General features: G+C 39.0%; 1 protein-coding gene and 1 long non-coding RNA gene across 3 annotated transcripts in view; one reads left to right on the forward strand and one right to left on the reverse strand.

Annotated features, from left to right (window-relative positions):
• Positions 1-19,522, reverse strand: part of LOC143368081 (uncharacterized) — a 252,336-nt gene that overhangs the window by 97,593 nt on the left and 135,221 nt on the right. The window lies entirely within an intron of this gene.
• The window catches only part of Gw (trinucleotide repeat containing adaptor protein gawky), a 151,029-nt gene that overhangs the window by 89,570 nt on the left and 41,937 nt on the right, over positions 1-19,522 (forward strand). Inside the window, exons 13-15 of the mRNA XM_076810324.1 lie at positions 2,032-2,131; positions 2,207-2,355; positions 12,127-12,356. Of these exons, the coding sequence (XP_076666439.1) occupies positions 2,032-2,131; positions 2,207-2,355; positions 12,127-12,356 (479 nt within the window). The remainder of the gene's footprint in view (positions 1-2,031; positions 2,132-2,206; positions 2,356-12,126; positions 12,357-19,522) is intronic.

Below are 19,522 nucleotides of genomic sequence, written 5' to 3' on the forward strand. Positions count from 1 at the left end.
TAATTTTTTTTTATAAAATCAGAATCTAAATTTTGGGCAAAGCCGAGTAGTAAAGCTATAGTCGAATTAACGAAAGAAGGCGCCTTGGGACCGGGGCCAGAATTTGCAACGTTGCCGCTGCTCCAGGCTCGCGATTGGTGCTTCCCCTACGCGGCTCCCTACGCCTTGGCCAATGACTTCCGACTACTTAGTTGTGGGCCTAGAGTAATTGTTGTCCTTGTCGGGTGTATATTGCTATCCTCTTCCGGAGGGCGAACCCAACGTCCTTCCGATAGAGATTTGACAGAGTGAATGGCGGACACGTGGAGGAATACAGGCTCATAGGATTCTTATTCTATTTAAGGTCATTCCACGCCAAATTGATCATTTTTTGCAGTCAATGTCGGGGACTTTATTCAACCTGAAATATTAGGAGAGGGTTTCAGTCACCACTTTGCTGGTTTTGAATTTTTTTAATTTTTGTCTATTTTCATGAAACCGAAAATTCATAAATACAGCATCTTTTCACGAACATAGGCAGAAATCGCACAATTCAAAGCCCTATCTTTTGTAACCAAATTCAAAACCTGTTAAACAATGACTCAAACCTTTCCATAATTTCACGTGATTCATAAAATACATATTGCATTCTGATCAGTCTCTAAAAATGTGATCGATTTGGCGTGGAATGCTTTGTAAATGAAGGAATCTGTTTTATCGAGCGAGTGAGAGAGACACCGGTGCGCTTAAAGATAGAAAGAGACGTCCGATCTGCTACACAACGTGGCAACGTCGCACGAAGTACGGAGCAGGCATTGGGTCTCTCCCGTGCCACGCGCGCCGGCCTACGGGCCACCCAGGTGCCTTCTTTCGTTAATTCGACTATAGTCAACGATAAACACGGCAATAATAACGGAGAAAAAGTAATATTTGTTTTTTTTTATGCTTGTATCGTTGGGTATCTAGTAAGCGTAGCTTTGGTCGCTGCTTCAATATAAACATTTTCATTATATGACTATAGAATGTATTTGTGCGCTTCGCTCTCATCACCGCTCAGACAAATCTAAGAACACGGGCAGCTGTCAGTTATGTTTTGAATATAATAAATATTTTATTCATAAAAATATAAATTATTATTTATGAAAATTATTAATAGAAATATTTATGAAAATAATAGAATTAGAAATAATATAAAAATAATAATATTTCTTTTGGTAAAAATATTTAAAGTATTCAAAATTATCTATAAAATTTAATAAATTGATAAAACGAAATAAATTTATTTTTAAGAATGTATAAATTGAATTATTTAATGTCATTTTTTATTATAAATTTATTTCATTTATACCAGGCATTTCGCCGTCGATTGTAAAAGATTGATCTAGTTCCTAACATGATAATAAATAATGAAAATAAATAATTTTACTCGGCACTTGCGAATCGCGACGGGGATAGTAACAAATTGTTTCACAAATTTTACTCGAGCGCATTTCTACCTACTCACGAATTGGTGAGTTCTGGTTGACTGTATTTCTATCTATCAAGATGTTGGGTCGACCGTATTGCAACATCTCAAGACTTTGGATCGACCGTAATTTTGAGAGAAACTCTTGACCAATTGTCGCTAATCAATTTCGGTTGAGACGATCGTAAATGCCATTTCGGTCGTCTCGCTGACCGACCGTGACCGCAATCATAACCGAAATTATATCGCTCTCGACTCCCTGGTATAAAGGTATAAACACAGAGGAGACCATTTTTAATAAAGATGAATGAATATTTGGAACAAATTCAGTTTTTGTTTTCTCGCAGCAATCCCGGTCCATCACTGTGTGTTGTGTGCGCGCGCGTGCATATGTGCGTGAGTCCGAGGGATTCAAATTCACTGTGTGTACATATAATCTGGAGGTGTATATTCGACTTCTTTGTTCAGTTGTTAAATGAAAAACTTATGGCAAGAAAGATAAATATTCATTGTTAATCTTTTCTAAGTACATGTATTTAATCGTGGTCTGTAAATTAAGTATTTAAAAATATGATTTTTGGTTACAGAGTCAGCAACAATCAAGACTGAATCAGTGGAAATTACCTTCATTGGACAAGGATGGAGAATTAATTTCAAATGAGTTTTCGAGAGCGCCAGGAACAACTAGTAAGCCAGCAGCTACACCGGCTGGTTTGACACAATCACACAGTAGTCCTAACATGAATCCTTTGTTGGGTCAAGGAGATGGTACATGGTCCACCAGACTCGGAGAAAGTGGATGGCCAGATCCAGGTAATACGGATTCCACTGACGGAAAGGATTGGCAGCCAACTGGTGCAGCTGCGTTCACTGACCTTGTACCTGAGTTTGAACCTGGCAAGCCGTGGAAGGTAATCCATTTCCAATATCGTACTTTCTATGAGAAGATTATTTCCAAGTATGCTGGTTTTCTTTTTGCTGTAACTAAAGCAGTTCAAAGTTTTATTGATTGATACACTCAATAAATAAAGTTCTTATGTACTCTTTTGTCAGTTAATTTTCCATACACCTTATTAAAATGTCTTGAACGCTGTGTAATTTTCACTCCGGAATTGATAAATAATCAGCTATTTATTATAGCTTTCAGGATTTTCATGTTTTCAACTTTGTTAGAAGGATTAAAATTCTGGAATTTGGGTTTGATTTCTGTTACATCGTTCTACATATTCAGTTTATTCGTTAATAACTGAACATAATTCGCTTCAATTTATTTTAATATTATGTATTATATTTTCAAATCAAATAGACTGATAACTGTTTATTTATTTATCTTTGAGTTACAATTACACAGTGCTGGAGAAATTCTAATAAGATATGCGGAGTGTTTGGACGTGATGTACATCCTTATTCTCTTCGGGTAATTGAATGTGTAATTCTCGAATAAATAAGTAATTCTATGTAAGTGTCTAAAAGCAAGTACAGGGTCAGCGTTTTACCCTGCAACCCGTGCTCGCGCGAACTTGTAAAATGGCAACAGCGCTTCATGGACGCATTCCACTACAACCATGCATCGGCCCAGCGGAGAGCTGCCAGTGACCGCTGGACAGCAGTGATGCCCGAGCTCCGAAAATTTTAAGATAGTCTCTTTCAATTTAACGACGCAAAGAGTTATTGAGAATTTACCGATCCAGGTAATCGAGCCGCGCGCTCCGCTGTTATGATCGGTTTACCATTCGCACCCCAGATTACTGTAAAGAGGTTTTAAAATAATGTGACTGAACTCGTACCCGTCTCAATTTAAAAAATTTGAGCTACGACAGGGTTGACCGCGGCGCTATACCCTTGTACGGAGAGATTTTTCACCACCTGCGTGTAAAAGCCACAATAATGGTGCAACGTTCCAAAAAATGACATTAACGAAAGCCGGTATAGGCGTGGCGTTGTGTAGCTAAAACATTCAGACACAAAATTTCTAGAAAAAAAAATCAAACACCGCTACAATCAAAGACCCGTCCCATTAGTTACCCCTTACGTCTGATCTAGGTATGCACTGCATTAAGGATAAAATCATAAAAAAGAAAACCAAAACAATAGATTCTGAGATCTGCAGAACTAACACATAATTGAATAAAAATTTAATTTCTCAATTTCTGAAAATAATGATACAGAAACAACTAGCCTATTGTTTATCAACACCACGAATTTTAAAAACATCATTAAATACTGTATCAAATAAACAGTTTGCAAAAGCTTTTTACAACAATTATGGTTAAAAAATTGATAGAAAATATTAAGTTAATGTAAAATATGTTAAATTATCCATCATTAAGAGGGAATTATTTTTTCTCATTTTTTCTCACTTTTCGGCTTTTATAGTTCAAAAGTTATACGAAAAAGGGCCCAAATGTTTCAACCCGGGTCGGGAAATTCTGAATAGCACTTTGCGATGTTAATTTGAAAGAGACCTTCCTAAATTTTTCGGAGCTTGGGCGTCACTGCTGTCGCTGGCGCAGCCCTCCGAACGTCGAGCCGGTGCATGGTTGTAGTGGAATGCGTCCGTGAGACGCTGTTGCCATATTACCTGTTCGCGCGAGCGCGGGTAGCAGGATAAAACGCTGATCCTGTGTGTAGCAAGTGTCATCAAAGGTAATATAGTACATTTGTGGCATTCCATATGTTGTGTATGCTGGGTTACTTTTGTTTTATATATATACATTAAGGGTGTTTATAAATATGTGGGGCAATATGTCACGGTCGGTTCTACTCATTAAGATAATAAGAAATGTCGGTATATACGCATATGCCCGATAATGCTTACAAGGGGAGGACACCTTGTGGTAGACATCGATTTTGATGAGCTTTGGCACGATGGATCTATGTCGAAAATAAGTAAATAGGTGTCCGTGCGTTTCTGCCAATGGGCCTTAATAATAGAGATATATACAGTAAATTATTAAAAATTTCATAGTGGCCGTGTGGTTTTAGTGGGTCAGAATCCCACAACTACCCTGGCGCCAATGGGGATTCCCCTCTGGAGGAGTCGGGGTGCCTTTTGAAGATTTCCCCAAGTTAAAAAAAAAGAATTTATAAAAAAAAAAATTTAACGTGAAGATATCATCAAAAGACACCCTGACGCTTCCAGAAGGGAATTCCCCGCGGGCGCCAGGGTAGTTGTTGGATTTTTACCCACTAAAACCCCACGGCCAGTATGAAATTTTTAATAATTTACATGTAAATATCTCTATTATTAAGGCCCATTGGCAGAAGCTCTCAGACACCTATTTACTTATTTTCGACATAGATCTATCGTGCCAAGGCTCATCAGAATCGATGTGTACCACATGGTGTCCACCCCTTGTTAGTTTTACAGTTATAAGCATTTTTATATCCCGTAAAATACCGGCCCGAAATATCTATTAAAGGGCAACCGGAAGACTGGTGCGTTCCTCAGTTGGCCTAATATACTACATTTTCTTTCATATCCTTTCCTTCGGGCCTTTAGAAAAATACAAAGGCGAAATGATGATCAATATATCGATCCGCAGAAACACAGCTGGGCTTCGTTAAATGCCACTTTAATAGCCGTTTCGGTCTTTAAAATACTTATAACTGCGAAACTAAGCATTATCGGACATGTGTGTATACCAATTTTTCTTATTATCTCGATGAGTAAAAATACTATATCGCAGCTGCTTACAAAAATTGATTTTTGAATGGGAAATATCGGGGTGCATATGCACCCCTATACACGCTTAAGCGCTCAGGTGCCTTTGAAGCAGGGGTTTTAAAACAGTTATGATATCGATTTCGGTTCTTGAAATAGTTATGAAGAACCGATATTCTGGATAACTGTTATAAGAAAACCAAAATTTCTGACTATATCGATTTCGGTTACGGTTCTAAAACCGATATTATATCGGTTATGACGGTTCTAGAACCATTATTTTTTTCGGTTCCATATCGGTTCTAAAACGATTCTGGAGTCGGTTTATTTCGGTTCGTAAATTGATTCTAATATTGTTCCTACGAAATTGTTATACGCTTTAACTCTCCGACGGCTGTGCATGGATTTATTTTGTCAACGCAATTTAAACGCAGACGTCTATTCTTGTTTTAGCCATCATCTCAGCAGCTTATCTACGTCAATGTTTTGATGTGTAGCTGTTTATTACTCCGTGACGGAATCCGCTTGACTGTGAAAGTGTGAAAGCTTGCGTTTGTTTTACAGTAATCATTGCGGACGAATGCTCCTATACAGTGTATAGGTAATTTGCTCCGCACGCGTAGCGCAGACGCTCCGCTGAACTCTGAAACGGGCCTAACGTAAACAATTTTTAACTTAAGCCAATCATCGTGAGTTGAGATGTTTGAAAAAGCTCTTGGACAAAAGAAACCCATGCACGGCCATCCGAGAGTTGAAACAGTGCGATAAAATAGAACCATAATTTCTGATTAAATTGTAGATTATTGAATTTCTTAGAAATACTTCTTCAAAATAAATTCCAAATATACAGTAATCTGTAAGCGTAATATCTACTTATTTCAATTCCTGTAAAATCGATGCGAGAATCAATTCCAGAACCGTTTTAGAACCGAAAAAATAACGGTTCTAGAACCGTTATAACCGATATAATATCAGTTCTGTGACCGAAATCGATATAGTCAGAAATTTCGGTTCCTTATAAAGGTACGTCTACACAACGACTCTTTTGTGTCTAGATCAAGTGTATACGACACTGAAAAAAATTTTCCGGAAGATTGGAGACTTCCTAGAGCTGTCCGCAACACTGAATTTGACCTATCGTCGCGGGAGTTGTAGCTAGAGCTACACTGAAGACACTGCAACTAGCTCTAGCTAGACACAAAAGACCCACAATCTAGACACAAAAGTGTCGTCGTGTATACGTACCTTAACAGTTATTCAGAATATCGGTTCTTCATAACTGTTTCAGTCAGAACCGATATATAACTGCTTGAAACAGTTATTTTCGGAACCGTTTCAATCCCTGGTAAGAACCGACCCTGAAATATTGTCTCACATATTTATAAACACTCAGGAATTTTTTTAATAACATTAACCCCTTGACGACCGAAACTGCTTAGACTACATTTTGTAAGGGCGGAGGCGAATAGTATACCTTAGATATTAAGTTCTTGTGGAAGATCTCGAAACATTCACCTACACAATCTTCAGAGCCAGTATGTTATCTTTTTTTTCTACCCGGTTAGTACAATAATCTACACAACGCGTTTGAAAATTTGGTTCCTTCTCTTTCAGAGTAATTTTCCGAATAAAATGTAATTCCATCAATCGACGAATTGTGTTTGTACCTAAGTGTTGTCATTTATTGACTAACACTATTTGTAAAGTTATGAAATTCTAAAAAAATTTCTTACACTGAATTGATTTTAAATTGTAACCGATTTATAAATTTCCCACTATTATCGCGATTCTTTTGAAAGCTTCAACTACATTCCATTTGTGCATTCTCTTTCTTTCAACTAGGAATGGTTGAAGAAATTAATCTTTTCGGTCAACTACTATGTTTGTTTTCAGTTTTCATACACATAAAAAGGTGTCCCAAAATTGCGGGACTTCCGGGAACATGCAGTGTCCTGATGCAAAAAGATATCGAAAAGTCCATTACCGTTTTGGGATCCGAGACTTCGTTCTTGAGATATTAACATTTGAATATTAGCGATCAAAGCCGAGTCAGCTGAACGCGCGGCAGCGTACGCTCGCACATACACAGTAGAGTCAACCCGGCTAACCTATTTTCATGGTTTGGACCAGCGGCGGCTCCCGTCTCCGCTTCCTCTCACTCACACTCACATCCTTTCCTTCTCGCATTTAAAATAACAATGGCGAAATCATGATCAATATATTAATCTGCGAAAACACAGCTGGTCTTCGATTTGAGTGTGAGTGAGGGGAAACAGAAGCAAGTAGGAAAACGATATGAGGCTCCTGAGTCAGCGAAACATGTACATGCCACTTCTTGTGTGCGTGAATTTACACTCTCTAATTTTTACGTAAACTTTAACAATTTTTTTTTACATTTTTTTAAACTTTTTTTTTCTTTCCATGCAGTAGAGCACGTTGGTGTAAAACAATCTTAATTATACTACATTAATTTTCAATGTTATAAGCAATTTTGCGGCAATTTATTTTACAAATGTCCACGGATGTTGACCTTTTTTGTGAACATTCCTTCAATATTTCAAGAACACGGTTTCTAGGGCATTATCGCGCCATAGGTTTCCATCTAGAACTCTTCTATTTCGTGAGGAAACGCCATTGCTGTACGGAAACAGCTACCACTGAGCTTCTTCTCCGATTTTTATAATGAAATTTCACATTTTATAGACAAAAGTATGACCTTTCTAATGTATATAATGTGTCTTTGATAAAAACATTTCTCCACCGAAAAAAAATTTCAAATCCGCCCTACTTTTTCGCCTCCTACGTGTATGTAGCCACTTAACTCATTTTCCAGTAAATGTTTACGTGTAAACGGTGGAGCAGGATAGAAATTATTAATATTTTGGATTTTGGGTTTTTGGCCTTACAGTAATAATTGTTATATACGTACCTTGGACCCAGTCCGTGGAAGATGGAGTTTTTGAGCATGTTTCGTAAGAGACATACACTTTTATGATATTTTAAGATTTTATATCTTTAAGATTTATCCCTTGAATAGGTGCTGCAGGTATAAAAACGGCGTGATACTAATCTCCTCCGTAAGGGGTATGGAAGATTCATTCTGTGCTTTACTGATTCACGGCCATAAGTTCATCAGTCGAAACGCAATTGAATGAGAACTGAGAATTGTGTTACACGGATGCGAGTGACGTGGCAGTCAACGTGATAATTAAAGAAACACCTATATTTGTATGATATTTCGAGTTAGTAAGCTGGGTAATGTTCAAGTTTCATAATGTGAGGTTCATGGCTCTAAATCTTTGTTTTTTATTCTATTTTTTTTTCAATATTTTTCTTCATTGGTAGAAGTACCATGGTTGGTAACGTTAAAAAATCCTTTATGAGAGTCTACTCAACAACTTAAAAAATTGTATTGTCTATAGTGGATTACTTACATAAATCGTACGCGCCGTTTATCATTGTCTTTCACCAATACACGGTTTCGCTCACTCTCACTGTATTCCATTGATTAGGTGCCCAAGAAAGTTCAAAGACCGACGTGACGGCATAGGAAACCCGCATGAACTTTCATGGGTACTTACATTGCTGGCTAAATGATTTAATGTGAAATAATTTAATGCCAACTATACTGTATTGTCTCGATCTAAGGAGGAGGTTTCTAACTCGGTCTAAAGTAAGCGCTATCCCCTGTAGTTCATCTTTTCTTGTCGCGGCGTCACTCCACGCGTAATGGCAATGAAGAGAAGCCGAAAAGACTCCCTGTCTTGATCTAAAGGGGTGTACACATGCTGAAAAATGTTGCGATAGATGATTAATTTTCAGGTTTCATGACACTTGTTACTACATGTATAGATTTGTTTCAGCGTTGCAGCATCAGCCAGCGACCTGGCTGATGAGCAAGATGCCAGTTTCATGAAACCTGAGAGTCGATGCACACATCGCAAGATGTTTTAGCGTGCGTAGACCCTTTCACCCTTAAGTCAATAACCAATTTTCCCTGCGTTGTTCAATGACCGGTGTACAGCTGTACCCGCATGGTGAAATCATTTATTTAAAGCTCTTCAGAGGAGTAACTCGGCACCGTACTTGACTTCTGCAGCCCTGAGGTGAGCCGGAAGTCCTTTATCAGGTATACAGGACTTTTCATGTGTACCTGGTAATGACTTTTAAGTGATTTTCGACAAAGGCTCTTGCTTAGTTTTTTGAGCTCATAAGGAAACACCGCGAACCCGGACTTACCGATTCGAACGCAACTTTGTGGGTTTATAGAGTAATTCAAGACGAGAACAACAGTATGTTTCATTTGTGCCATATCGCCCAATAAGGGTGTGAAAACTAACCTCAAATTCAAATAGACACTCCCACTTTTTCGCGTATAACTCCTAAAGTACAAGAGACAGAAAAAAAGGTTTCAAACAAAAGTTTAATGGTGCAATAAGCGCTACAAACTTGCGTTAACAAAATTTTGAAAAGAGTTTGAAAAAATACTTGACGAAAAAACTTTGTTGTTTCAGAACTTTTTTTCTGCCTCTTGTAGTTTAGGGGGTATACCCGAAAAGTGGAAGTACTTATTTTATTTTGAGGTTAGTTTTCACATCCTTAAAGGGCGACAAGATACGATTGAAATGTACCGTTGTTTTTGCCTTGAGTCACTCTGTGAACCCACAAGGTTGCGTTCCAATCGGTGAGTGCGGGTTCGCGGTATTCCCTTGTTGGATGTGCTACAGCCGTTTGAAATTTGACGTAAGACGAAAAGCAACGGGCCAGCAAGCAACTGCTTAAGGCAGGGCTCTTCATGGTGGCTCCCGCGGGAGCTTGGGGTTCTCCCACTCTCGTCCGCTTTGTCAGGGATACCGCGCGACGCTAACCCGGCTAGCCAGTCATGGAAGCCTTCGTAGCGTCGCGCGGTCTCCTTGACAACGGAGGGCACGTTGCGCCCGAGGAAGATTGGAAGGGGAAGTAGGCGCGTGAGGGGCCCCTACGCCGGAGAGCCCTGGCTTAGAGTATACTCTTCAGTATACAGTACTTCTTCGCTTAGAGCTCGGTTCGGCCTACACGTTAGGAACTCGGCGCTATGCCCACCGCTTCTGTCTCACTCATGACCTGCGAAAGCGAGAGCGAAATGGAACGACAGCAAGTCAGAGGCCTGAAAACGAGCGAGGAACTGTATGTGACAGACGACACGTAGATAAAAAAAAATAACAGTAATTATTTACTAAAAGACAGACCTCACCGATTTCCATGACCATGAGAAATATTATCGGGGGCATGATTCTGAACAACTTCTTTCTACACACGTTGCCATCGCCCGGCTTTAGTTTTCGAGATATTCGCAAAAAACTGTGATCGGTAGTTGGTTAGGATTACATAGTTTAACCTTTCTCCCCCCTCCCCCTCCCATGAGGCCAACTACCGATCACAGCCTTTTTTGCAAATATTTTGAAAATTAAAGCCGAGAGACGGTAACAGGTATAGAAAAAAATAGTTCATTTTGTAAATAATTACCAAATTAAAGGAAAATAATATGACAAGGAAGTCATGTTTTGAATATGGAACAACCGATTACGATCAGAATTTGACCACATTTGCTAAATGCTATGAATACGTGAAATTTTGGGGTACACATAATTAAATAAATATTTATTTTTAATTTTCTGCATGTAATAAATATTTGTTTTCATTTATTTTGTAATCGCTGTTACCATTAGACGTTACAGTATTTCCTCGTTAGCGGCTCGCTGGTCGGAGCCGGCGTTGAGCCCACATCGTGAACGGAGTTCTAATTTCCAGTGTTCGTTTCTCGCTTCTTTCTAGCCGAAGGGGGGAAGGGGGGGGGGGAGATGGAACACTGCATGCGCGGCGAGCGTGCGCGATGGTCGCAAGCGCTTACCATAAGCACGAAACCGCTTCGCAAAATCGTGACGTAAGCCCGGCTCACGGTAAGCGCCTTGCGACCAACGCGCACGCCCGTCGCGCACGCAAAGGACTGTGTTAGGCGTCCGAAAGACGGAGCGAGACAAAACATCATCGCGTCGTCTGTCTCGTACCGTCCTCGCTCGCTTTCGGTGCCTCTCGCTCGCTCTCGTTCCATCTCGCTCTCGCCTTCGCCGGACAAGAGTGGGATAGTGCCAAGCTTTTGGCGTGTAGGCCAAACCGAGCCGTCAGCGTAGAAATACGCACATCAGAATAGGTGTGCGTTAGCTCCGAAAAAATTCAGGAGCTTTATTGGGCAGAACATTGATTCTTTCTCGATAGCTTCATCTTGTATTGGTCTACGCATAACTTCGTAACGCACACTACTATTACGTTAAGAATAAGCAACAGCCACACAGCTACGTTACAGGCGGAGCCGAGCAGCGTTGCCGTTACCCCATCGAAAGCCTGCGAGAGCTCCGCTACTCCAGCTGACAAATCCACGATCGTCAGGTGGTGGTGGTTGATTTCTCCTCAATCGCTGCTCGCGAAAACGAATTCACCGGCCAATATATCTGGCTTCGACCTTAGTTCCCTTAAGGTGACGCTCGGTCCGAAACTGTCACCTTAGAATCCTTAGATCGAGACAAATCTGTACTTCCCTTTTGCCCGTGCGAACGATCGAATCCGATCAGTGTACATGCAACTAGTGATTACTGTGTATGTGTACTGGGAAAATAAGTAAAAACAGTTACATGTGTATGAGTCTGAATATATAAAGTTTATAACTTTTTCCGGGTTTGATTGGAAAGTTATATCAGAATAATGTTGCAGTCTTTGTTAATGTTGATACTTCTAAATAATCCCCGTAGTTGTGAAATGGTAGTATTAATCTGCGAAAAACAACAATTGAATGAATATGTAATTTTTTATATTTTTTGTAATGGTTTGGAATAAGCCTGTGAAGTATTTACTGTGTATATTAATAAGACTAGGCAGGAGAACTAGTCGTTTAAAGATTTAAATAAATTTTTATCTAAGGAAAAGACAAATATTTCTAGGGGTGAGGTTCATTCGGGTCCACCTATATTTAATTTTGTTTTAGGGTACCCAGATGAAAAGCATCGAGGATGATCCTAGTATTACTCCGGGATCTGTTGTTCGTTCGCCACTGTCCTTAGCAACGATCAAAGATCCAGATGCCATTTTCTCTTTAAGCAGCAAGACTTCGCCACCGCCACAACAATCTACAAATCCTGACATCTCGATTCCAAGCTTAAGTAATTCTACATGGACATTCAATCCACCTGCGACAACTCCTAGTGCATTTACCAGGTAATTTTTATAATTTGAGATACAATTGTATTTTTTTATTGTTTATCTATTATTTTATCATATTCCGTGTCGGAACAAACTTCGGTGACTTTTCGTTTACGCCGCAAGGACTGCACTATACACCCCACGTTGTCGAAACTGTTTTACTGCTAATATATATGCTTTGTAATATTGTAAGTCCGGGAGAGTTCGACCACTTTTTGGAAAAGAAATTGTAGCATCGTTGTTTTTCACATTCTTGTCGTTTTGTGCAAATTAAAGCAAAGCTCAAGCAATTTAGGGTATGTATAAATTATAGTGTGCGATAATTTCAAATATTTATTTTCATTTTCAACCAAAAACATTGGCACTGCAACTGGTCGGTCTCACCCGCATGTCGGAGTTAGACCGTCCACCCACTACGGGTTGAGACCGACCTTGAAAAATAACAAAAAGTGTAGCTTATAAAAAGTATAATACACGAGTAAATTAATTGATATTTTATTTCTCCTTTAGTTTTCCACATAAATCGCAAAAATTCTCGTACTTGGAACATCTATCATGAAACCAACAGTTGCAGCGCATACATTTAAACCAATCGTCGCTTTTCGAGGTTTCAAAATAATTTTCTCCGCATCTCACACATTCGTTTTCGTCTCACTCTTCTAACGACATATCTCTCTCTTGAAGAATGGGACTGTCGATCCTTGAATCTGAAGATTCTTTTAACTGTTTTTTGCGTTTCTTCTTAGGAATTGAAGAGTTTGTGTGTTTCTTTACATTTCTTTTGCCCTTCTGTGCCCTACTGTGTTCTGAATTACTCAGAATGGTTGCAAGCTGCGTACTGCGTTTTCTCAGAACCACTGTCGCACTTACTTTTGGAATTGGTGAAATGTTAGGGTTGATTTAGGAATTCCAAAATTTCGAGCAGCTGCATTTACACCCATTCTACCAATTTCAACACATTCTATTGCTATTTTTAAACAGTTGCCATACCATTTAGCCCTCCTATCACTTTTTCTTTTATAAATCTTAGGCATTTCTTAATCTGTAACAATATTATCGAATACAGTAAACAGGACACATGTAGGTAGTGTTTAGAAAACGTTTCAATATCAGTTACAAGAATAAGAAATAAAAAATACGAACATGTTATGCCCTCCTCTACATCCTACAACTTTCGTCGGAAACAATTGTTCGTTCCATTCATATTTTTCGAGATAGTTACACTGTATATTTAACTAATATGGTCGGATTGTCCCGCATTAACGTGGTCGGACTATCCCATAATCAAGGGAGTGATCACCTTATCAAAAAAAAATAAAAACGAATACATAGGGTAAAGGACCCAATTACTGACACCTAACCAATTACTGTCACCTTAAGCTATTTTACTTAAAATAACGAATAAATAAACTATAGTATAGATTATAGATTTAATTACATAATTCTTTTTGTGTGTGACATTACAACGTTTATTTATTCGTTATGTTAAGTAAAATAGCTTAAGGTGACAGTAATTGGTTAGGTGTCAGTAATTGGGTCCTTTACCCTACGCATTGGCATTTTCTTATTTCCGCTACGCCATCTAGTGGCGAAAATTAAAGCAGTCTAATCGGGTTAGCTGTCACATGCAATTGGCAGTATTGGGAAATTCGACTGTTTGATGATCGATTTTGTAAAATTTAACAGCCTATTTAATGACAAAAACATTATTGCACTATTTCAATACTTGTGTGACACCAGTCCTGTAACGCGACTTACCCGATTACAGAGCTTACTTTAGTAGATGGCGCTCTCACAGTATTTCCCAATTGTTGGTGTTACACTGTTGTTTTATGCATATTATATCCCCCAATATCGGAAGAGTGCAAATAAACTTACCTGTTTTTCAAACATCACCAACACAGTAACTTGGTCTGAAAACTTTCAGCCTCGCATAAAGTCTTAACTGTATCTTATGATTCAAATATGGATTTGTACCAATGGTCAATGTGAGATAAACAACAAGCGCATTAATTTGTTTCGTGTTAGCGACACACAGCCGCTGTGTCACAGCGCCCTATCTTGCATCAGTCTTAAAGTATCAACACTGGCCGGACTCTCCCGGTGGTTGATCTATACCGGACTTACCCTATTTATAGCAACGCTGTCCAGCGTGGGGGCCCCTCAAGCGTCTGCTTCCCCTTCCAAACTTTCTTTCAAGTAGCGTGCCTTCCTTTGTCAAGGAGACAGCGCGACGCTACGAAGACTGCCATGACGGGCTAGCCGAGCTATCGGCCGGTCTGTCATAGTCACTTCTTTAAGGTCTGCGCACACATGTCAGCTCCGTGTTAGTACCGTTCCGGCGTGCCAGTGGTAAGAAGAAGAGAGGCGTAGAGGGTCTCTGCTTCTTACTGGCACGCCGAACAGTACAAACACGGAGCTGACATGTGTGCACAGATCTTTAACGTCGCGCGGTACCCCTGACAACGCGGACGAGGGTGAGAGAACCCCAAGTTTGCGCGTACACAACCCTGGACAGTAGGGTGGTCCTTATTTTTCAACTTCCGTTTTTTTTTTGTTGGCCGCACCCCCCCTAAATTGTGACACTTGGTGAGAAAATGATATTGTTATAGTTCCGGCTCGGCATAGCAGAAGTTTAATGCGAAAGTACAATAGAAGCAATAGAACATTAACAAGAACAGGGTAACAGATAAACCGTATACAATCACAAACGCGCGAGAAATATGTATATGTTGTGATGCGTCTGCACGTAATGGCGTCTGATCGCCTTTTTCTCGCTGTCCTCTTGTTCTTGTCACGAGCACCAGCAGGCCCTGGATTCCAACCAAAGGGTGCTCGCAACAACATGTTCAAAATTTTAAAGTGATTGGACACCGGGAATCCGTGCCACATTTGTGTTAAAGTTTTGAAATTTTAGTGATTTCACGCCAATTTCGCACATCATTGTGTTCCACTATTACAGAGGAATTAGTGATTGTTTTTTAATAAAAGTACAATTTCTTAGGTGTATAATAGTATCACTTCTGTGTGACTTCAAACAGTATTCTCAAAATCTGTGAATTTTACCATTAAAATTAGCGTACAACAGCGGCGGAGCCATTATGCGCGGTTACGTGAAGTCTTATTTCGCGACTTCCGATTTTTTTCGTTGCACCCTCCAAAATTGTAACACTAGACGGAAAAATGATCCTTGAAGAATTTCAAATTGATTCGGCAACCCGTGTCGCACTTTAATTAAAGTTTTGAAGTTTTAGCGATTTTATGTCAATTTTTTAAATAATTTGATACTGCCCTATTATAAAGGAATACTTAATAGTTCCTTAAAAACTGTTGTATTTTCTGATATGTATAATAATGATATTTAGACGCAACTTTAAATAATTTAATCAAAAACTTGTGTCGTAGATTCCCACGACCACACGGATCTGGAAGTTAAACTTGACATATAACGCTGCGGTTTAGCTACTGTACGCAACTACCTGAATACTCCAGGCTTTTCCCTACGAAAATGCTTCTAATGAAAGAACCTTCTAATATCCTAAGAAAAATATCGTTACCTGGCAATCGTGAATATTACCGCGTTTTACTTGGTTAAGGTGGAGTGTTTGGTTTTTCCAAACCAAATTTTTTAATAGGTAAAATATACCTACAGACTTTTACAGACCCTTTATTGTGGACGAATGACATGTTGTATCAGAAAAGTTTACAAAGTACAACACATTTATAAGTGGTAAATGATACCACTGAACGTTATGTCAAACATATATCAGAATATAATAATCTGCTGACAAAAAATGAGGAAGAAAAACAATATATTTTACAAATAATTGAAGATTATAGGAGACTTTGCCGCAATGTAAGCAAAGTTACAAACACAGAATATATATTGAAAAATACACAGAATTTAATATGCTAATTTATTACCTTCGATCTATAATATATAACTTAAATTTCAATGGAGAGTTTTTCATTTACAACTATGTAAAAAAAATCATTCCTAAGTACTAATACTATAATCATTATTACAAAAACAAATAATAAACTTTCTGTGCATCAAAAGAACTATAATTTGACTCGAACAAGCACCTAACTGCGTACAGTAGCTTATACGCTGCATTATATACTAATTTTAAGAGATAAAACTCAAAGATTTCGTATATATTTTTGTAAGTAACATACATATTATTATTATACATCTAATAAATTACGCTTTTATTAAAAAAATATTCACTGTTACTTCAAAAATAGCCGAAAACAATTATGTTCGAAACTGGCGAGAAATCACTAAAATTTCGAAACTTTAATTCAAATGTGGCACGGGTTGGCATTGTCCAATCACTTTGAAATTTTGCATATATCATTTTCTCGTCAGATGTCGCAAATTAGGAGGGTGTGATAAAAAAAACTCATAAAAAATGTTGACCCCTATAGCCAAGGACCACCCTTCCGGAACTGAGATAAAAGAGTGCCAGCCCTCGGCTTCACTCGCTACTTACAGGCAGCCGAAAAATCGCTTACGAATATAATGCAGCAACTGTATGTAGGAGGTTACTAGCAGGGAGGGTTGCCACCTTATCACCATATAAATCCCGGACTGCCATACATTCCAACCCGAAGAGTCTGAGGTTGGTATTCTCAGTCGCTACTTATTCTGAAGCAAATGCTTAAGCATTCGGCATTCTTTACTAGCTACTAGATTAGTTGAGCATGCTGCATGCTTAAACATTTGCTTAAGAATAAGTAGCGACTGAGAATACCAACCTGAATATAGCGACTCGACCATATCTCCAGTGCGACCGAGTCTCCCGGATTTACCCTAAACCCGGAGATGGAAAAAGCAAAAAAAAAAGTTTTGTTCTGGAATATCCGGAAAACAGATGTGTAATTCTTTTAAGTTCAAACAATTCAGAATTTAAGTATCTGCTTTTTTAATTAATAACTTCTACTGTATATAAAATTGATACCATTGTATAATACCACAATTTCTTATTATCTCATTTGTTTCTACAACCTGGAGATTATCCGAGTAAAACCGGAGTCCAGGGATTTGCTTTAAAATCCGAGGAGGTGATAACCGTGGTTACTATACGCCATTAAGAACCTAACCTCAATAAGCTGGGTTACGATTACAATTTCTGTTTACATTCACTGCTTATTGTCTCCGTGACGGATGGGTTACCTTGCCCGACGTTCATCTCGGCCACTCATTTAAGGGCCCTGATAACCAAATCTGGCAGCAGAGTCTGCCGGCAGATTCGGTGTGATCTGTGTCCGCATTAGGCTACGGTTCTACCGGCAGACCCTGCTGCCCGTCTGACATAGTGATCCTCCAGAGAGTGATCGGAACAACCTGTATCGTCGCTGATTGGTTGCCGCCATTTGTGGCAAAAACGGAAGTAGACAGAGGAAGAAACTGTAAAAAAGAAAGAGACAGAAATATGGATAGAAAGAGATAAATACACAAGCTGCTTGGAAAGCAGACGATTTAATGAATGTTTAGGTTATGTTATTTCCGGTTTTGCCACAAATGGCTGCGGTTATACTGATCACTCCCCGGAGGATGACTAATCTGACATAGTGATCCTCTAGGGAGTGATCGGTATAACCGCAGCCATTTTGGAGCAAAACCGGAAATAACATAACCTAAACGTTTATCTGTCTCTTTCTCTCAGTATTTCTCTCTCTTTCTGTCAGTATTTCTGTCCCTTTCTTTTTTTTTTTTACAATTTCATGCTCTCTCTACATCCGGTTTAGATCCCAATTGCGTCGACCAATAGAAAACGCGGAACACATTTTCCGATTACTACCTAGAGGATCACTAGTCTGACACATCAAACAGCGCCATCTGAAGGCCACAATTGCCAAACAATTCCCTACACGTGTATCCCTACCCTTACATAACCAGCAAGTAGATTCTGCAGTTTAGTAAATAATTAATTCTACTTATTTCAAAAAGTATTTATTCTTTCTCTAATAACATACAGGATTGGTAATTACAATTGTTACAAAATAATATAAATAGCGCATATAAATCCGAAGAGGAACTTTCAATATTTACATTTACAAACCCATATACAGTATGCATATAAGTACGTCGCGTAACCAGTGGTACCTATTAGGGGCGATATCAGAAAATTTTATTCAATATTTTCGACTTCTTTTCTGTGTAGAATATATATTCCCTGTGGTGTTAGCGCTGAAAACAAATACAATCTATACTATTATACAGGGTGTCCCACTAAGGAGTGGACAGCGCGATATCTCTTAAAGTATTGTCGATAAAAATATAAAAAAAATAGGGAATTGCATGGTTCGAGGGGGCCCATTTATTAGCGCGAACGAATTTTGTTTTCGATTATTATTTTAAAAGATACGATGGTCAAGTTCGGTTTTTCAAATGGAACTATTTTTTTTGAAGACCTGAGTTGATAGTGCGTTCCAAGACAAATTCAATAAGCTTTAATGTATACACTTTGTTTCCACTGGTTTTTAAGATATTGCGCTTGCAAAATTACTGATTTTCACTGGAAGAAAACCCTCCGGAATGGCAAAAACCGGGGGCGGTCTTACTGACGCCACGGGTGGCACTGCCTGTTGAAATGGATACTTACCTGCCAAAGGTCTACGCCAGAAATGGCAGGCCCAAAGGCTGGACAATTCTTTTCCGTCAGAAATGCTACTTAGGTAGGTATCGTTACTTTTATTTCGCACTTGCTTCTACGCTCGGATGGCCGGTTCTTTTGGGAGGGATGCAAGTTGGATTGGTTCTGATACAATCTGCTCCCTATGGTTGAAATTTAGTCTAGCAACTTTCACTCCTCCTAACCTAACCAATCCAACTTGCATCCCTCCCAAAAGAACCGGCCATCCGAGCGTAGAAGCAAGTGCGAAATAAAAATAACGATGCGCTTCTCGATACCGCAGATGTACCTACCTAAGTAGCATTTCTCACGGAAAAGAATTGTCCAGCTTTTGGGCCTGCGAACCCTGTCGTAGACCTTTGGCAGGTAGGTATCAGTTTCAACAGGCAATGCCACCCGTAGCGCCAGTAAGACCGACCCCGGTCCTTCCTATTCCAGAGGGTTTTCTTCCAGTGAAAATCAGTAATTTTGCAAGCGCAATATCTTAAAAACCAGTGGAAATAAAGTGTATACATTAAAGCTTATTTAATTTGTCTTGGA

This window comes from Andrena cerasifolii, chromosome 4 (assembly GCF_050908995.1).
Source record: "Andrena cerasifolii isolate SP2316 chromosome 4, iyAndCera1_principal, whole genome shotgun sequence".
Lineage (NCBI taxonomy): Eukaryota > Metazoa > Arthropoda > Insecta > Hymenoptera > Andrenidae > Andrena > Andrena cerasifolii.